Below are 20,347 nucleotides of genomic sequence, written 5' to 3'. Positions count from 1 at the left end.
TTAGAAAACCAGGCCTTTCAGCTAAAACCCAGCTGTGATGGGGGATGGGGCTCAAGGGCTGGGAGGAGAAAGTGAGGTGGCTTTCTCAGCCAACACTGATACCCATTATGGAGAGGTTTTTTCTGGCATCTTAGTGCCATTTGAGTAGAAGGTAGCTGTCTGCTTCACTAGTGACCATGTCTGCCTTCAGGGCTGTGATCCTTCTCCGTGGGAGTTAAGACATTTGCCCCTTGTATCTGTTGGGATGGGACAAGGAAGGGGGTCCCCTGAAGAGCCAGACTCTGCCAGCTCGAGGGGACAGGTCCTGGTCCTTCCCCATAAACACTTCCCCAGATTCAGTGCCCCTAATGAGCTGCTCAAAGGGCCAGGGTGGTTCCCCACTGGACTCGCAAATACATGCCTCTTATCCTGACCCTGACGCCTGGCCCAGGGCAGGTCCCCATCATGGCTGAGGAATTGGAAGGCAGGAACAGGTCAGCAGTACAGGGCTTGAGGATAAACAACCACAGAGAAGTGCTGGGTGGAGTGCAAGCCCAGCCCTGATGCTTCAGGCCAGTCACTGAACTCAAGGTCCTGGAAAAGAGCTAATCCTACATCAGGCTCACCCCCCACCGACTGCTCACTTCCCTCCCCATTTCACCCAACAACTGCTCTGCTCTGCAACTAGCACCACTTTCCAACAAAGGGCACATTCCTGAGCAGTACCAATAAATGGGTCCCAGGAATTTGCCATATACCATGGCAGGGCTCGGGGCCTCTGCTCCTGCCCTCTGGGGCCAGGCACATACACTCTGCCTGTCTGCACATGTTCAAATCCTATCAGCCTCGCGGCACAACTCACACCACCTTCTTCGTGGAACATGCCATGCCCCCAATCAGACCTGCACTCACCCTGCCTAGACTGCGCCAGGGAAGCCAGTAAGCCAGAACAGCAGTGCTGACTTAGATGCCGCCCACGCCAGCAGCACACACAGAAGAGCCAGGATTAGCCATTCAGGTGATCAGAGTAACAACTTTATTCTTCATCAACTACAAAAGGGCTGGTGTTTTGTTTCAAATGGATAGTTGGTAGGGCTGAGACCAATGGGGAACTTTTATAGTCCATCGATGACAGTAAAATGCTGCATCCGGCCAGGCCCCTGCTAGCAAGTGTGGCCTGGTGGCCACAGATATCCAAACCAACCTCCTGAGTGTCTTGAGGGCACAGAGACCAGGGTGGAGGCCACAGCTTCCAAACATAAAGTGGTTATGCTCACAGGGGCCAAAGAATTCAAACAAAACGAAGTTCTACCTGTTCTAAGGTTCTAAAGTAGCCAACCCCTCTGGAAACAAATTCCACAGAACTCACTGTGGGGACCGAGAACAGAGGGGTGCCCAACACTGGAGCCCTCCAATTATGAAGGCATCAGTGGGCAGTAGCCCCTATAAGCAGAACCGGAGTCAGAAAAGCAAGAGAGAAAGAGCCAGGAGACAAGGAACAGGCAGGGGCCAAGGACGCACTGGAGCAGCGGAGCGGGAGGGCTGGGGCGGGCCAGTGCCCGAGCAATTCGCCTGCTGGGCACTGCTCTGAGCTTCAGTTTCCTTAACTAGAACAATGGAACCACCAACACCTTCCGTAAAGAGTATGAATGCAACAAGTGAGATACCGGACACGGCCCAGCCACATAACAGACATGTCAATGCCACATTTCTCCTTTCAAGCCTGTCCCCCACTGTGGCCGCTGCTGTGACTTGGGAACCAGTGTGGTACCCATTCACCAGGCACCCCCACGTGCTGGGCACATCAGGGCCTCACATACATCCTCTCATTAAATCTTTACGACCCTTGTAGGCGTTTACCTCTTGCTGTAGAGGAGGAAACTGAGGTTCAGAGAAGGCTGGCAACTTGTCCTGTGTCCCAGCCGATGGAAGTGCTCAGGTGTTGAAGCCACGCCTGCCTAACAAGAGCTGGGCTCTCTCAACTCACTCTGCTCTGCAGACAGGGCTGTAGGGCACACAGAGCAGTGTTCCCAGGGGCAGCACCTCCACCTGGAAGGGCTGGACAGGGAACAAGACATTGCAACTTGGAACAAACTTTTATTTTGTATGCTGGTCAGTCCATGGCCATGGTCAGTGGATACTAGAAAGAGTTGGAAGAAGGGGAGGTGAAGGGACTAGTAGTCCAGGAGCAGAAGGAAAGGAGAAGGGTTGGGGACAAGAGGGAGGCAAGGCTGAGGAAGGACCCAGCCAGCTGGGTATTTGCCCTAGCTAGAGAAAAGAACATGGCTCTACCCACCAGTCCGCCCGAGTGAGGGCTTCAGTCCACAGCTCAGACCAGGCTGGTTCAGGGTCCACGCTGCCACCTCTGGCCTGGCAACCCCACCTTAGGCACTGATTCTTCCAGAGGGTTTACTGCTCTGTGCTGGGCCTGGGGGAGTCTTTCCAGACATCCCAGTCTGGGCTTCCAAACCCAGGGCTCAGGGCCTTGATTTCTGTGCTCCTGTAGCAGCCATGCTGGGATGATGTAGCAGGATGTGGTGGGAGGAGGAGTTCCAGTCCCAGCCTGGCTCAGAGGAACACCCTGCACCCCACCAACAGGATGAGCTTCTGAGCATAATCCTGAGCAGGTGATACCAGTCTAGGTCATCAGTGCCCTGAGACCCAATAAAATTCAAAGTCCAAGCCAGAGGCAGCTTCTGGGAGAGGCCAGAGCCTCCAGCTCAGCAGTCACAGAGGAGTTGCCCTGACCAGCCACATGCAGGATTGTCTCCAAGGGAAAGAAAGCCACTGTCTCTGGATCAGTGGCAAGGGTCAGAGCTAGGAGCTAGGAGCAGGGAGGGCCTTACTATCCAATCGCCTCTTCCCTTCACACATCTATAGGTTACAATTTAGGAGCTTTTGGCATTACCTGTTTTGGGGTTAAGGAGAAGAGGGAGAGAAAAGAGGAAGCCAGCACTCTCCACCCTGCCAGAAGCCCCGAGTCCCAGAAGGAGGCTTCCTGAGCCGCAGCGGCAGCACTTACACCTGCGGCCCCCAGCCCCAGCCCCAAGGCCAGCTCCATGGAGGGGCTCCGGGCACCCTTCAGCTCTTGACAGCCCCTAAAGGTTCTCACAAAGACACATGGACAGACATATGAATGGCCAGGTGGCCAGCTCCTGGAGATGGTGGCCAGCCATGGATGAAGAAAGGAGAAAGGAGAAAAACTGTCAGGGCCACACTCCTGCACCTCGCACGCACACACACTTAGGATGAAGAATGAGAATAAAAAGAATAAAAAATCAAGGCCCAGATGTACAAAAACAGTGAGGATGAAGGGCAGAAGGCAGGAGGTGGTCATTGCTTCAGAAGTCTGGCCATCTTCCTTAGCTTATAAATTATAAGCCCCCAGAAACCAGGGGTGGGGGAATGACAAAACTCTGGCTGTGGCCTGTGGGAGGGCACGTGGCTACTCTGGCCCATGTGGTGGAGTGGTGGCCAGAACATGAGAATCCCTTGGGTGGTGAGGATAGGCAGGGGAAATTCAGCAACCGCTGGCAGGAGTCACGCAGGCCCCCTGGGACTTCACCTTGTGACGCTGGCCCCCTCGTCGCCGGCCCCCACTGCTGGGCTTAGGCTGAAAAAGAAAGGAGGAACTTGAGAAGCAGTGGCCCAATGGGCACAGGGAACAGCTGAGGAGTGGGGATAGGAGGAAGGGGGGCAGGAGACCAAGGGCAGGCTGTGTGGTTTGAGCCTCCCTGGCAGGCACCACTGTAGACCTGAGCACAGCTTCTCCCCTTGGTCAGATGGAGCAAGGGTGTGCTCTATCTGCTGGGCAGGTGGGTCCCCTGGGAAAGGCATGAGCTCAGACAAGCACAAAGGGAAGTAGGAACCAACTCCTGCCACCACTGACAGGTGGAAAGTGAAAGGGGATGAAGGAGCCCAAGGAAAACTCAATAGGAGAACAGAAAGGAAGGAGCCAGGCAAAAGCTTCCTTCTCCAGAGAGGGATCACATGGAGAAAGACTCAGAAAGGAGAGAGGTGAGAGGGTACTGGGAGAGACCGGGACGCAGCTCGCAGGGGACACTGAGTGACAGCCACAATACACAGGGCCTGAGGCCACAGGTTCCTCAAGAGGCACTAAGTCAGGGAAGGACACAGGAGAGCCCTCTAAGGCACCGTTTTTCCTGTCACACATCTCCTCGCGCCTCCCCCCACAAACACTTCTTACTCTTACTATGAAAGGGAAATTTGAAATGTGGAAACTAAATGCTAATCAGGACCAATTAAATTGATTTTACATTGATCACATGTCCAAGTTTGAAAAATTCTGTCTTCAGAGACCAATAGATCACACTCAGAAAGTACCCAAGTGCACAGAGTTGTGGGAAACACCATCTATCTCTGCACGGATCAGGCAGCAGGAAAAGGCTGCCTGAAGCTCTCTTAGATGTCATCTCCACTGACAGTGACAGCCAAACCCCCATCACCCTGCCCGCACCCGCCCAAGGTGGTCAGGGGCCCAGGGCTGGCCTGGGAGGCAGGCTCACCGCTAACTGGAGGCCGCTGGACACAGCTGACTGCACAGATCCAGGAGAGCAAGTGTCATCTCCAGGTGGGGGAACCCCTACTGCCGGCCCTCCTGGTGGGCCCCCGTCTTCTCGCTTGGCCAGGGGGCCTTTTTTTGTCGACTGCATTTTAATCTGCTGAGGCTTGGAGTTCATTGGGGAGTTGTTGGTGGTCTGGAGGAGCTGCAGGAGCCAAGAGGTGAGGATGAGGTCACAGCTACAGGCAGTGACATCAGCTCAGCTGCCTGCTCCCGCCCCCACCTCAGGGACTTCTCATTCCCTGGCCTGGCTCGTCCTAGGGGATGGCCCAGGGTCCATAGCAGGAGGGCCATGATGATACAGGGACAGAGAGATGTCCCCCACCCCTACTCCCTCCCACCCCATGTCCCAGGCTGCCTCAGCCTGGCCGGGTAGGGCTCCATCCTGTCCCTTGCTCAGGTGTTCTTCCTGCAGACAATCAGGGAACCTCGCCCCCACCCCCCAGCCCACCAGAGCCTGCTGAGCTGAATGCATATCTTCCTCACTAGGCTGGCTCCTCAGAACATCAACTGCATCTCTAGCCCTTGGACCCTACTGCCCTGGCACAAGAGTGTGGGGCAAGTTTTAACTTCAGGCCTCCCAGAAACCGAGTATCTCAGCAGCTGGAAACATTTGGAGTGTGGCTATCAGAAATCCACGGCTATCACCCAGGAGGACTGCGCCACTCCCGCTCTCCCGAGGCAGGACCGGTGCCTCTGCCCTGGCAGTTCAGGAGACTCAATGAGGCTTCTCAAGAAGCACCTGCTGACATAGTCTAGTGGCCCCGGTGTTTGCTGGGAGCAGGTGAGATCTGTCCAGCCATACCTTGGTGATGGTGCCCACAGCCTTGGTGCGGCCTTCCCGGAATACCAGCCGTTGGTCTATGTGTAGGTACTCGGGGGTCTTGATAAAGCGGAAATGCACAGTGGCCTTGTCCCCAGTGCGCAGACAGTCCTTGTCCATGCTCAGAATGGTGGCTGTCTGCCTGATGCTCCCGCAGTGCACTGCCAAAGGAGCCAGGTCAGGACAGGTTTGAACCACCCACTAGGCTCAGGGCAGGGGAGGCAGTAAGTGAAAGCATGAGCATGGCTGAGCTGCAGCAGCGTTTAAGACCTTAGGGAGGCCTAAGGAAGCTGAGTGAGCTGGCGGAAGCTGACCATGCCTCGGATTCTACCTTTCCTTCCAGGAGACCACTCCAGTCCCTGGACCCATGGTCCCTATTCCTGAGTACAGGGCACTGTGCTTGCATGTGTGCCTTCTCTAAACTGTTGGCTTCTTGAGGGCAGGGCCCTTGCCTATCTGGTCTTTGTCCCCAGCACCTGGCGAAAACACCAAGTACACAGCAGCATTCAGCAGACACTGAGCAGGCATACAGTGGCACTCGGTTTTGTGTCTGCAGGACTGAATAACCGCTATAGCTCGTGGACGAAAAAAAGAGCATCACTAAGCAAGAAGGAAACCTGCCTCTTGGATGGAATTGAAATTCTAGGGTTTGGGCTGCTGGAGCACTTTGTAAAGGGAGCTAGAGTGGGGGGCCTCCTAGGGTGGCAACCCCCTTAGACACCTACCCATGGCCTGGTAGCGTGGGCTAATCGTGGTGGGATGGTGGAGGACAAGGATCTCAGCCTCGAACTCCCAGGATGCTTGGGGATTCAAACGTGGGGAAACCATCACCATGCCCTTGCGGATGGATGAGCGCTTTATCTGAAAGAAAGAGGGAATCCCGGACCTCTGGGACAATAATGCCTCTGGGTTTCACCCCTGGTCCTGGAGGGGTGGGAGTCCTTCTGGGAATGAGATCACCCCAACTCAGCCTTGCCCTCCCTGCAATAGACCACAGGCCTTCTAGGCAGATTTCAATGCTCCATGTGAAGCTTAAATACTGCTATTCATGGGCAGGAAAGGTTTCATGCAGGAAGTGACATTTCAGATGGGCCTTGAAGGATGGGTAAGAATTAAGGAGGTGACAAGGACAAAGGCAGGCAAGCATTAGGTGGAAGGAGCAGGGTGAGTACGGCACGACTACTGGAGGGAATAAAGAAAGTCCCATTTTGCTGGTTAATTTGGTTCGCAGAGAAGGTAAGTGACCCTAGAGCTAGCACTCATCCTAATCCCTGGGGGACAGAAGGCTGAATGGGACCTCAACAGCCCTGTGTACAAGGACCCTCAACACAGCAAGGAGATGCCTACCTGACCTCACCAGTGAGCTTAGGGCACCCTGCTCAGGCACTAGGAGGAGGCACAGAGCTTAGGAAGCAGGCAGGCCTGGGTTCAAGTCTTGGCTCTAGCACTTACTACCTGTGTACTCCTGGGAATGTTACACAGCCTTTCTGAGTCAGTTTCCTCCTCTGTAGAAGTGAGGTCAGTAACCGCTGGCTTGCAGAACAGCCATGAGGACTGGAAATGGCCTAGAGCCTAGCAAAATGCACACTCCCAGGGGAGTTTTGGTATTATGGATACTCACCTTCTTCAGTGCAAAGGAGGCTGTCTGGCCCCCCCGCACCTCCTTGACAGGCATGCGCTTGCGATGGATTGATTTGACAGCAATGGATAGGAAGTTACCCAGAGGATCTGGGCCCAGTAGCAGTGTGTCATTCAGCTTGATCAGGCCCCTGAGTGTTGTCCCCGACACCACTGTCCCCACACCCTGCAGAGAAGACCCTGGCCCAGTAAGTCTATCCCCACACAGCCCCTCTCCACCAGATTCAACCCAATGCACCTTGTAGGAAGTACCTGCTCAGCCTTCCACCCCGCTCAGCCCACCAGCAACACTCACCGGTACCGAGTATGTGTCATCAATCTGAAACTCAGCAGGTTCTTCCTCCCGGTAGCTGGTGCGGGGGGAGAGGAGGTTGAGGAACATCTTTAGCAGATCCAGGTTCTCACCTGTAACGTTGGAAATCTGGAATATCGGGCACATCCTGAGTGAAGGGTGAAGAGAAAGGAAGACGGGCACTCAGGAGGCCAGCTCCTGCCTGACACTGGACAGGAGCAGCAGGAGGCCCTGGGATGGTCCCCTGCCCCCTCACCCACCACCAGGGCTCTACCCCTCTGCTCCACACTAAGGCCTTCTCCCCTTACTCAGTTTTGCCTCTGAAATCTGTCCCCTCCTCTCTGCCCCTCCACCATAGCCCTATTTCAGGCACTCATAACCGCTTCTGATAGCACACATGCTTTCTTAAAATCCTTAACCCCATTAACAGAGAAAACAGCCAGCATTCCTCCCCCCCCCCCAACATTTCTACAGGTTTATTTCTCTAAAATTCCTATATTCCAGCCAGAGCAGAGAACCTTACTTTCTCCTAAAAGCTTAGTTCTTTTCTGCTGCCATGTATTTGTTCACTCTGATCCTCCTACCGAATTCTTTCCCTCTTATCCAACTATCAATTCCTCTCATCCTTTACTCCATTGCTGCTGCTTCCAGGAAACCCTTCCCAGATGGGCACTCAACTCCTCTCAGATCTAGAACATTCTGTGTCTCTGTTATATGTACATATGTCTGATTTTCCACCAGCTATCTCAGTGGTCTCTAGATCTCCTACCCAGGGTTAATCAAACTTCTCAAGATCAGGAACTATTCATTCCCCATAGCTCAGGGGTCTCAAACTCGCGGCCCGCGGGCTGCATGGCCACAAGTTTGAGACCCCTGCCATAGCTCCTAGAATAGCACCTACACAGAACAGGCCCCTGAAAAAATCAGTGAATTAAAATGGGGACAGCTGAAAAATACTCCCTCTGCTGCCCATATGATGTACTTACTGAACAGAATCAAGGCAGAGCCACAGGCCAAAATGCCAGGGTCCTGTACTACGTATAGACCAACCCAGGAGACAGATGGCTCTAAGCAGCCCCAAGACTCTGGAAGAAGGAACAGAGTTAACCAAGTCCAGAGAGTATCTCTGACCAAGGAGCTGATCACTAGAGGACAAAAACAGTGCCCAAGCCAACTCTGATGCCTAGATGAAGAGACTGGCACAGTACAGACATCCAAAAACTATTTGTGGAATCAAAGGATATGTTAATGAGTAGAGGCCTAAACTGATTTGTGATTTGAGAGCCTTTGAGAAACAGCAGTATAAAAAAATTATACCAAGTTATAATAATGTCTGTGTATCTTTCACACAGCAGCCAGGGACAGTGCTACGTGCGTTCTGTACATCACTTACACTCATGCGCCCTTGGGAGAAGATAATATTATCCCCATCACAGATAAGGACACTGAAGTCTCAGCTGGGATTCCAACCTCAGTGGGGCTAACTCCTCAGCATCTGAGTCACCTAAATGGCTCCTGGGCAACACTGCCAACCTGGGAGACCTTGTGTATATTTCATCCATTGTCTGGGCCTGCCCAGATGCCTGCCCAGAAGTGAGTGCTCCCTACGTCATTACCTCTCAGAACTGAAGTTGGAGGCCGTAACAATCACATCATCCTTGCTCTGCACTAGCACAGGGATCTTCCGGCAGCCTGGAGACTTTAGCAGGCGCTGTAACAGCTTCAGGGTTTCTTAAAGGGTGAATGGAACAAAATTAGGAGGACAGAGCCTTCTTTATGGCCAGGCTTCCACGGCAAGACAGATCCACTCACTGCTGTTGCAAGCAGGAGACAGACAGTGTTAAATGCCACAATGCCTGGGGAGGCAAAAAGGAAGCTCAAACTTTGGGTGGATGCGTGCTTGCTGAAGTAGAAACAGAGAACAGATGGGGCCTGTCTGTTGAGGTTACAAGTCTGAAACCCACTGGGTTTCCCTAGAGTCTCTACAACAGTGGTTTTCAACCACCAGTCTGTGGCCCGGCACTAGTCCACAGACAGGTAGCTGAAAACCACTGCTCTAGAAGACTGGCATCCGATAAATAAGTGACTAGGGGATCCATAGGACAATGTTCTTCTCAGAATGCTCTCCTTCCTAGGGAAAAAAATGCATCTGACAAAAGAACCTCCAGGACATTCAGACACCTGCAGAGGTCCTCATGAGGTCCTCTGAAAGGACATCTCTCCATTTCTCTTCCACCACCTGTAGTAATGAAGGAGAAATGCACCAAGGCCTAGTCCTGCAACCCTGTTCGGAAGCCTTTGGTGGTAAAAGGTTATCAGACCCTCTGCCCAATGTTGCCACATATATCCAGCTGAGATGGCGAAACCTAACCCCCTTTGTCTGGGTCCATCTGAAAAGAGGTACCAGATTAGGGATCTCAAGAATCTTGCATTTAGAACCAGAAAGAACAAAGTGCAGGGGATTACTCTACACTGTGCTCAGACCAAGAGCTGAACAGGGGAGAAAGCACAAGACTCTGGGATGACAGAAAATCCAGGACAGGTGTGAGCACAAGAAAAGGAAGCAGAAGATTTTGGGCTTCAACCCTGGCAGCAGACCACCAGGGAGCCACAGTATGTGACAGCCACAAACAGAGAGACTGCTGCTAGCTGGAGTCATCACTTACCTTGCAGGATGTTAGCAGGACACATGTCAATCTTGGTGACCACCACAAAAACAGGCACATTAAGTGCCAATGCCAAGCCCAGGTGCTCCTTGGTCATCCCCACGATACCAGCATTGCTGCCCACCTGCCCCAACACAGAAAGAACTGTCAGGGGAAGGAAGACAGAGGGTGCTGCTGGGTCAGAACAGAGACTCAATGCTGGAATAAGAGCTCCCATCTCTGAGGCCTCTGTCAGAACAGGACACAGAGCACAGGTCTCAGGCCAGGAAAAAATGGCTGCAGATGAAAGCTAAGCTGGGCACAGACTGCTAAACCTGATTCAACAATGCAGGCCATCAAATCTGAGGAGGCTTACAAACATTAAAAAAGACAAACCCAGCCTGATCAGGCAGTGGTGCAGTGGATAGAGGGTCAAAATGGGACGCAAAGGACCTAGGTTCAAAACCCCAAGGTCATTGGCTTGAGCGTGGGTTCATCTAGCCTGAGTGTGCGATCACAGACATGACCCCATGGTCGCTGGCTTGTAGCCCAAGGTTGCTGGCTCGAGCAAGGGGTCACTCGCTTTGCTGTAGCCCTCCAGTCAAGGCACATAATAAGAAAGTAATCAATGAACAACTAAGGTGCCACAACAAATTGATGCTTCTCATCTCTTTCCTTTCCTGTCTGTCTGTCCCTATCTGTCCCTCTCTCTCTGTCCAAAAAAAAAAAACAAGACAACCCTAGACAGTCTAGGAAAACAACTGTCTAGAATCATCAAAGTGAATTCAGTTTAACATCTCTGGCCCTCAGTGCTCCCCATCTATAAAAGAGGGGGATAACAATATCCACTTTAGGGGGTTACTGGAGGTTTAAATGTCGTAACATATGTCAGAGGTCCAGCATACAACTAGCATGAATTAGATGTTCAAGCAACGGCAGCTGTTATTACTATTACTATTCCTTCCCATAATAATAAACATTTTAAAACAGCACCACAAGGCTACTTAAATCAGGGCACATGCACAAGCGAGCTATACCAAGAAAGAGGAAACTCTTATCTACTGATAAAGGATAATCCTCTGAGATATGTTTTCTATCTCGTGTGTGTCTGTCTGTCTGTCTGGTGTGTGACAGAGAGAGAGACAGACAGGAAGGGAGAGAGATGAGAAGCATCAATTCTTCTTTGCAGCATCTTAGTTGCCCATTGACTGCTTTCTCTATGTGCCTTCTGGGGGAGGGGGGCTCCAGCAGAGCGAGTGACCCCTTGCTCAAGCCAGAGACCTTAGGCTCAACCCAGTGACCATGGGGTCATGTCTATGATCCCATGCTCAAGCCAGCAACCCCATGCTCAAACTGGAGAGCCCACATTCAAGCCAGCGACCTCAGGGTTTCAAAACTGGGTCCTCTGCAACTAATGCTCTATCCACTGTGCGATCACCTAGTCAGACTATCTTTATTTTTTAAGGATATGTTTTTAAGGGAGAGAAAGCAAGGTAATCCTGGCTGGGTAGCTTGGTTGGAGAATCGTCCTGATAAGCCAAGGTCGTGGGTTCAGTTCCTAGTCAGGGTATAAACAAATCAACCAATAATAAATGCATAAATAAGTGGAACAACAAATTGGTATTTCTCGCTCCCTTCCTAAGTCAATAAATTTAAAAAATTGTTTTTTAAATAAAAAATTTTTTTAAAAAGGTGTATATAGCACACTACCATTAAAAAAAGAGAATGGATCACTTAAAAAAAAATAAAACAGATGTAAAAAATTTGGAGACCATCTGAAAAATATAAATACTTATAGACTAGATATTGGGTGGTATTGGGGAGCTCTTGTTCCTATTCTTGGATGCAGTAACAGAAGGAGGCAATTCTTACTTTTAGGAGCTACTTGCTGAAGTATTATGTATTTGGGGGTGAAGAGTTACAATGTCTATAATCTTCTTTCAAATGATTCAGCCAAAAACAAAAGATAAAAGAAACCACACACATTCATCACATATACAAGTAAGTATGGGAAAATATTAATTGTTGAATCTGAGTGGCAAGTTTATGGCATTTGTTATATTATTCTTTCAACCTTTTTCAATGTTTGAAATTGGAGAAAGAATATATACACTTTTGCTGGTATGATTACAAAATATGTCTGGAGGATACATGAGAAACTAGAATGGCCAATAGACATATGAAAAGATGCTAATGTCACAATCATCAGAAAAATGTAAATTAAAACAACTGTCAGAATGGCTATCATAAATAAACCAACAAACAACAAGTGTTGGCAAGGATGTGGAGAAAAGGAAACCCTCATGCATGGTTGGTGGGAATGAAGATTGGTGCAGCCACTGTGGAAAGCAGTATAGAGTTACCTCAAAAAATTAAAAATGGGGCCCTGGTCAGTTGGTTCAGTTGTAGAGCTTTGGCCTGGCATGTGGAAGTCCCAGGTTCGATTCCTGGCCAGGGCACACAGGAGAAGTGCCCATCTGCTTCTCCACCCTTTCCCTTCTCCTTTCTCTCTATCTCTTTCTTCCCCTCCCACAGCCAAGGCTCCACTGGAGCAAAGTTGGCCCGGGTGCTGAGGATGGCTCCATGGCCTCTGCCTCAGGTGCTAGAATGGCTCCGATTGCAGCGGAGCAATGCCCCAGAGGGGCCGAGTATCGCCCCCCATGGTGGGCATGTTGGGTGGATACTGGTTGGGCATATGCGGGAGTCTGCCTGCCTGCCCCATCCCCCCACCCCCACTTCTCATTCCGAAAAAATACAAAAAAAAAAGAAATTAAAAATGGGCCTGATCAGGCAGTGGCGCAGTGTATAGAGCAGGGGTCAGGAACCTTTTTGGCTGAGAGAGCCATGAATGCCACATATTTTAAAATGTAATTCCGTGAGAGCCATACAACAACCTGTGTACGTTATGCATTATCCAATAAAAATTTGGTGTTGTCCTGGAGGACAGCTGTGATTGGCTCCAGCCACCCACAACCATGAACATGAGCGGTAGGAAATGAATGGATTGTAATACATGAGAATGTTTTATATTTTTAACATTATTTTTTTTATTAAAGATTTGTCTGCGAGCCAGATACAGCCATCCAAAGAGCCACATCTGGCTCGCGAGTCATAGGTTCCCAACCTCTGGTATACAGCATCGGACTGGGATGCAGAAGACCCAGGTTCGAAACCCTGAGGTCACTGGCTCATCTGGCTTGAGCACGGGGTCACAGGCTTGAGTGTGGGATCATCGACACGACCCCACTGGTTGCTGGCTTGAGCCCAAAGGTCGCTGGCTTGAGCAAGGGGTCACTTGCTCTGCTGTAGCCCCCTGGTCAAGGCACATATGATAAAGCAATCAATAAACAACACAGGTGCCACAACGAAGAACTGATGCTTCTCATCTCGCCCATCCTGTCTGTCCCTATCTGTCCCTGTCCCTCTGTCTCCATCACTCAAAAAAATAAATTTAAAAAAAAAGGGGACCCTGACCAGGTAGTTCAGCTGGTTAGAGCATCATCGCGACATGCCAAGGTGGTAGGTTCGATCCCTAGTCAGGACACACAGCAATGAATGCACAGGTAAATGGAACAGCAAATTGATGTTTTTTTGCTCTCTCAAATCAAAAAATAAATTTTTAAAAACTTAAAAACAAAATGAAAAAATTAAAAATGGAACTGCCTTATGATCCAATAATTACATTTCTAGGAATAAATCTGAAGAAACCTGAAACACTTGATTCTAAAGAATATATGTACCCCTGTGTTCATTGCAGCATTAATAATAGCCAAGATTTAGAAACAGCACAAGCACCCATCAGTAGATGAGTAGATAAAAAAGCTATGGTGTATTTACACAATGGAAAATGGAAATGTATTCCAATGTAAAAATGGAAATTTTTATAAAAATTGATTTTAAAGAGAAAGGAAGGGAGAGAGTGAGAGAAACACTGATTTGTTCCATTTATTTATGCATTCATTGTTGATTCTCTTATGTGCCCTGACGGCGGATAGAACTCACAACCTTCGTATATTGGGACGCTTTAACCAACTAAGCTACCCCAGCCAAGGCAAGAAGGAAACCTTACCCTCTGCCAACAGCATGGATAGACCTAAAGAGCATTATGCTAAGTGAAATAAGCCAGTTAGAGAAAGGCTTGTACCACATGATTTTATTCATATGCAGAACTGGATAAAAAGTGTGGGAAGGAGAAAGGGATAAAAGGAGGAAAAAGAGAGGGAGAGGGAGAGAGGGGGAGGTAGGAAGGGAAGGGGCAGGGGAAGGGGAAAGGGAAGGGGAAGGGATTGGAAATACTACTACTTGACTCAGGGAATAAACTAGACAAAGGAAGGACTTTTGACTATCAGCCCTTTGATATCTTTTTTTATTTTGTATCATATAAATATGTTACTTACTAAAACAAGATAAAATTAAAACTGCCATGACATTTGACCATCACAGTTCACAGGTGAGCCACCACACCACTGACACAGATGTCCCATGTCTATACTCCCTTTCACCTACATAAAGACACCCCTACTACCTTCCTCTGAATATTTCCACCCAATCTTTTCTAGCCAACCCAGACTTGCTTTTGTTCTTCTCAGCCTGGATAAGACAGAGGTCTACTGCTCTGTTATATTGTTTATAAGATTACCCCAACCCTGGGAAACTGATTGCTACGGAAAAGTGATATAGTATTTCATTCTTTTCTACAGAAAAATTTTAACATTAGAATCATGTCCTAAAAGTCAGACAATGTATAACGTTTCATCTGGGTGAAAATATTTTCAATAACTGGCCTTGCTCACTCTGGCTCAGTTAGAAAAATGCTCATTTTAAACTGATTGGCCTAACCAGGTGGTGGCGCAGTGAATAGAGCGTCAGACTGGGATGCAGAAGGACTCAGGTTCGAGACCCCGAGGTCACCAGCTTGAGCGCGGGCTCATCTGGCTTGAGGAAAAAGCTCGCCAGCTTGGACCCAAGGTCGCTGGCTCGAGCAAGGGGTTACTCGGTCTGCTGAAGGCCTCTGGTCAAGGCACATATGAGAAAGCAATCAATGAACAACTAAGGTGTCACACGAAAAACTGATGATTGATGCTTCTCATCTGTCTCCATTCCTGTCTGTCTGTCCCTATCTATCCCTCTCTCTGACTCTCTCTCTGTCCCTGTAAAAATAAATAATTTAAAAAAATTTTTTAACTGATTGATTTCTATATCTTTTTTGATATCCACCCACCACCAACATATGCCTTTTGGACCATCCATTGAACCCCTTCTTGTAGCCCAGTGAAGACTGGTAAGGCCCCCTGCAGTGATGGAAGCCCTGGGACATGAAACACCAAGATCCCAAGAGCCCCAGGCAGAGCGCCATGGGTGCCTGTCCATATGCTCCACCTCTCTCAGTCTCCAGTCTGGGGAGACTCTGCCTGAGAACCTGTGTCTGTGGGGCAACTTGATAGAGCACGCTTTGAACAGACGCTTGTGTTTACTAAACTTAATGCAAGCGGCTGGAGGAACTGGGATATGGGGTAGGACTTCGAGAAGGACTTGCCAAAGGAGAACTTGCTTGCGTTCTCTGAAAGTGGTGAAGGTGAAGCTGCCGCCAGGGCTGTGGGCCTCGTGGACAGCCACTCTGTCCAGGGAGGAAGATCCAAGGAACCCAAATACAAACTTAGCAACATGATCCAACAGAGAGGCCTCTGCTCCCTTTACTTTTCAGTTCATCTTAAAAATCTCAGCTTAAAAATCTCTTCCCACTAGACAATAAGCTCTATGGGAGCCCAGGTCAGCCCTGTTCCAGCTGCACCTTCCGGCCCAGCAGGTGCCAGGCATGCCGAACCCTCCCAACAAGGAAACTCATTCCAGGCTTCAGAAGAGGCCTTCTCTCAGGTTCCCCTACGTTTTTTTTGTTGTTTTTTTACAGAGACAGAGAGAGGGATAGACAGAAATGGAGAGAGATGAGAAGCATCAATCATTAGTTTTTTTGTTGCGACACCTTAGTTGTTCATTGATTGCTTTCTCATATGTGCCTTGACCATGGGGCTACAGTAGACCAAGTAACCCCTTGCTCAAGCCAGCGACCTTGGGTCCAAGCTGGTGAGCTTTGCTCAAACCAGATGATCCCGCGCTCAAGCTGGCAATGTTGGGGTCTCGAACCTGAATCCTCTGCATCCCAGTCCAATGCTCTATCCACTGCGCCACCACTCGGTCAGGCTCTTCTACGTTTGTTTGTTTTTTTACAGAGACAGAGAGTCAGAGTGAGGGATAGACAGGGACAGACAGACAGGAACAGAGAGATGAGAAGCATCGATCATTAGTTTTTCGTTGCACATTGCGACACCTTAGTTGTTCATTGATTGCTTTCTCATATGTGCCTTGACCACGGGCCTTCAGCAGACCGAGTAACCCCTTGCTTGAGCCAGCGACCTTGGGTCCAAGCTGGTGAATTTTTGCTAAAACCAGATGAGCCCACGCTCAAGCTGGCGACCTCGGGGTCTCGAACCTGGGTCTTCCGCATCCCAATCCGACGCTCTATCCACTGTGCCACCGCCTGGTCAGGCTCCCCTACATTTTTTAAATATATTTTTTACCAGGCCGTTCTTGATTGCTGGAAGTGCTCTTGTCCATTTCTTTCCCTAGCCTCCCCCTCTGAGGTAAAGGTCTGCCATCACCTCCTCAAAGTAGCCCAAGCCCAGAAGAAACATTTCTGAAGGTAATAAGTAAGCCCTAGGACAAAGCCCTCCTCTATGCTCTCCAAAAAATGAGAGGTCTGCAAATACCTTGGTTAGATCCCTTCTGAGCCTTACCTAGGACATCAAGTTACCCCCCTTCAGGAGACAGTAGAGCTTAGAGGCCTAGGCACTCTTGGCAAAACTTGTCACCCTTAAGGATGTCAAAGCCCCAAACCAATAGGCTTTAGCCTCAGGACAATTTCAGACTCTTGCGCATAGCCATGCTCTCAGTAGTCCTGCTGAAGCCACCCCCTGGGAGCACCACTCACTTACCATGAGCATGCAGAAATCCGGTAAATGGCCCGTCATGCCAAAGACAGTGGTCTTCAGGTATTTCTCATGTCCAGCCAAGTCAATGAAAGTAATCACTTTGGTGGATTTCTCACAGATCTTTGTCCACTCCAGGCTGCCACCATGGCTGTCCGGCTTGTTCACCACATTGCCCTCGCTGTCGAAGCCCAGGATGTCGTTGCCCACACTGCTGGTGCGGCCAGATTCAATCTCATGTTTGTGGCGGAAGAGCTTCTGACGGGCAAAGCCTCGGCCATTGTCCAGCTCCCCGTGAGTCAGGACCCCCAGAAGTGTGCTTTTACCGGCATCCACGTTGCCCACTACTGCTACCCTGCATGTACATGAACCCATACATCCACGTGAGAGTTCGTGGGTGAGCAAAGTGAAACCCACTAACTGAATCTGCGAGGACAGCTTGCTCCTGAGCCCCTCCAGGAGTCCGTTCTATTCGCAGGTGAGCACACTGGGAATGCTGCTGGAGGTATCCGGGGAGTACAGTTATTCAGGAGGAAGTGGGCTCCCACCACAGTGGTTTTCTCCCTTAACTTCCACCACCTTCCCCAAACCTGCTGGACAGCGGGCCCAAAGCCAAGAGAGGTCCACAACACTCTTCTCCATCACCCTGGTTTCTAGCCTCACAGGCGGATAAGAAAGAAAATGCAGCCTATGGAAGGTATGGTCGCCTCTCTCCTACTCTTCCCAAACAGAAATCTTTAGGGGTGGGGAAGCGTAGAAATACTGTAGGCACTATTGTGTCTCTCTGCACACTCTTTCCGTGCCTCAGAAAGAAAGGGCTGAGCTGACACTCTAGGTATCAAAGGCTCAATCAGGACTTTCTATGAAGCCCTGGACCCAAGGTTATGCTGCAGGGGACCCCTGAACTGTTTTGAGGCCTCCTCACCTGACCTCCAGGAAGTCATTGTCCCCTACTCGTTTCCGGACCAGGTAATCACGCACACGGCCCCCAGCTTCTTGACGTTCCCGCAGGAGAATGACATCAGCCTCTATCTGTTCTGCCATGCTTTTCACTGTGGCGTAGGAGGCCTCCATGTCAGCTTCACTCAGCCCATACTCAGTCCCATCTGGTGACAAGAAGCCAGACATCAGTGTTCTAACAAGCCAGAAGTCAATCTCTAACAAAGGCCCCAACCCAGGCACCAGAGAACATGGCTTTCTCTACCTGACACTTTTCAAAAACTTGGGCACACATAGTTAACAAATAATAGTGCCACGGGTTTCCTCATTAAGCAGAGCACTCATTAGTTCATTCAACAATAATCACTGAGACTCTCCTGGGTTTTATGCCAAGCCTCATGCTGAGTCCTGGAAATACAGGTGTCCTTAGCAAGCTCACATCCCAGTGGGAGAAATAGGAAATTAACTGCAATATAGCTGGAATAATGTACTATAGAACTGTATAAAGAGAATGTAAAGTGTGAGCAACCAGCACTGCCTGGAAAAGCTGAGGACAGCTTTGCAGGGTGCTGGGTCTCCAAGTGTAAAAAATGGGCCCACAGAGAAAGAAGGAAAGACATCCTAGGCAGAGCAGCTAAGCATGGAGCATCACAGAGCACAGCACATTCAGGGACCAGCAAGCAGCTCGGTGAGTTGGGGAGCAGGCTGTCAAGTGGAAAGAGACCACACAAGAGGTGGAAGTGGTTAAGCAGACAGACAATAAACAGCAAAACACACTATGTACCAGGTAGTGGGAAGCCTTCAGGGGTTAGGCAAGGGCATGACAGGACCAGACCACTGTGGGTTAGAAAGATCTCTTGGGCAGCAGTAAACAGTGTGCAATGACAAGCGAAAAACCAGAGCGGGGAGTCCAGATAGGAAGTCGTTCTAATAATCCAGGCAAGCAATAATGAGGACAGGAGACAAAGGAAATGGGGAGAGAATTTAAGAATGATTTTAGGGCCTGACCAAGTGGTGGCACAGTGGACAGAGCGTCAGACTGGAACACGGAGGACCCAGGTTCGAAACCACAAGGTCACCACCTTGAGCATGGGGTCGTTGGCTTGAGCATAGGATCATAGACATGACACCATGGTCACTGGCTTGAAGCCTAAGGTTGCTGGCTTGAGCCCAAGGTCGCTGGCTTGAGCAAGGGGTCACTCACTCTGCTGTAGCCCCCTGGTCAAGGCACATATGAGAAAGCAATCCATGAACAACTAAGGAGCCGCAACAAAAAACTGAAGCTTCTCATCTCTCTCCCTTCTTGTCTGTCTGTCACTCTCGCTGTCTCTGTCTCTGACACACACACACACACACACACACACACACACGAATGACTTTAGGGATAGATTTTTAACTGAGGTAGCTCAGATGAAATGCTTGGCAGGCAAGTAGACTGAAAACACGAGTCTGAGCTCAGGATGAGGAAGGACTGTATATCAATTCCCACCAGGTGCTTTCCACTTGCTGTCATAAATCCCACAGCAACTCCCTTCAGGCTCTCCTCCAGCCTGTCTCTGAGAGCACCCCTGCTACTACTCCTCTAGGTTAATACCCCAAGCATGGGCCCAACCTCTTCTCTCTCACTCCTTCCAAAGACCCTGAAGCTGCCTGACCTGGTGGTGGCGCAGTGGATAGAGCATCGGACTGGGATGCGGAAGGACCCAGGTTCGAGACCCCGAGGTCACCAGCTTGAGTGCGGGCTCATCTGGTTTGAGCGAGGCTCACGAGCTTGGACCCAAGGTCGCTGGCTCCAGCAAGGGGTTGCTCGGTCTGCTGAAGGCCCGTGGTCAAGGCACATACGAGAAAGCAATCAATGAACAACTAAGGTGTTGTAACGCGCAATGAAAAACTAATGATTGATGCTTCTCATCTCTCTCTGTTCCTGTCTGTCTGTCCCTGTCTATCCCTCTCTCTGACTCACTCTCTGTCTCTGTTAAAAATAAATAAATAAATAAAATTAAAAAAAAAAAAAAAGACCCTTAAGCAACTTCTCTCACCCTCTCTTCTTTCTCCCTCCACTTCTCCCCTTACAAACAAGCTCAAGTCATTCCTAAACTAGGAAAAGGCCACCCATCCCCTCTCCCCTTGCCCCTGCATATCTCCTGAGCTACCATCTTCTCTGTTCTTCCTTTCACCACTGAGCTTCTCAAAAGAGTAACTGACACTTGTTGACTACCACCAACCTACTACCTGAATCTTCCTTACAACTCTAGAAAAACCAGTTTTCAAGTATCAATGGCCTTCTTCCCACTCATTCAATGCCCCTTTCTTGATCCCAGTAGCATTTGACACTGCTGGCCACTCATCTTTGCTTCCAGAAGCACTTTCCTCCCACCCTGTCCACCTAGTGCACGAGCTCGCCAGATTCCCCGCCCACTCCTGTCCCATAAACGCCAGTCTTTTCCAGTAGTCAGCCAGTGGCCC

At 49.9% G+C, this 20,347-nt stretch overlaps 1 protein-coding gene across 3 annotated transcripts in view; it reads right to left on the bottom strand.

Annotated features, from left to right (window-relative positions):
- Positions 1 to 992: 992 nt before the first annotated feature.
- Positions 993 to 20,347, bottom strand: part of GTPBP1 (GTP binding protein 1) — a 30,526-nt gene continuing 11,171 nt past the window's right edge. For all 3 annotated transcript variants that reach the window (XM_066358419.1, XM_066358420.1, XM_066358421.1), the window contains 10 exons: positions 17,868 to 18,048; positions 16,949 to 17,297; positions 9,981 to 10,104; positions 8,931 to 9,045; positions 7,318 to 7,462; positions 7,006 to 7,188; positions 6,110 to 6,245; positions 5,367 to 5,545; positions 4,506 to 4,706; positions 993 to 3,592 (listed from right to left, as the gene is read on the bottom strand). In XM_066358419.1, the coding sequence (XP_066214516.1) occupies positions 3,500 to 3,592; positions 4,506 to 4,706; positions 5,367 to 5,545; positions 6,110 to 6,245; positions 7,006 to 7,188; positions 7,318 to 7,462; positions 8,931 to 9,045; positions 9,981 to 10,104; positions 16,949 to 17,297; positions 17,868 to 18,048 (1,706 nt within the window). In that variant the 3' untranslated portion in view covers positions 993 to 3,499. The remainder of the gene's footprint in view (positions 3,593 to 4,505; positions 4,707 to 5,366; positions 5,546 to 6,109; positions 6,246 to 7,005; positions 7,189 to 7,317; positions 7,463 to 8,930; positions 9,046 to 9,980; positions 10,105 to 16,948; positions 17,298 to 17,867; positions 18,049 to 20,347) is intronic.

This window comes from Saccopteryx leptura, chromosome 1, assembly GCF_036850995.1.
Source record: "Saccopteryx leptura isolate mSacLep1 chromosome 1, mSacLep1_pri_phased_curated, whole genome shotgun sequence".
Taxonomy (NCBI): Eukaryota; Metazoa; Chordata; class Mammalia; order Chiroptera; family Emballonuridae; genus Saccopteryx; species Saccopteryx leptura.
The sequence above is the reverse complement of the archived record's forward strand: the minus strand, read 5'-3'. Positions and strand labels throughout refer to the sequence as shown.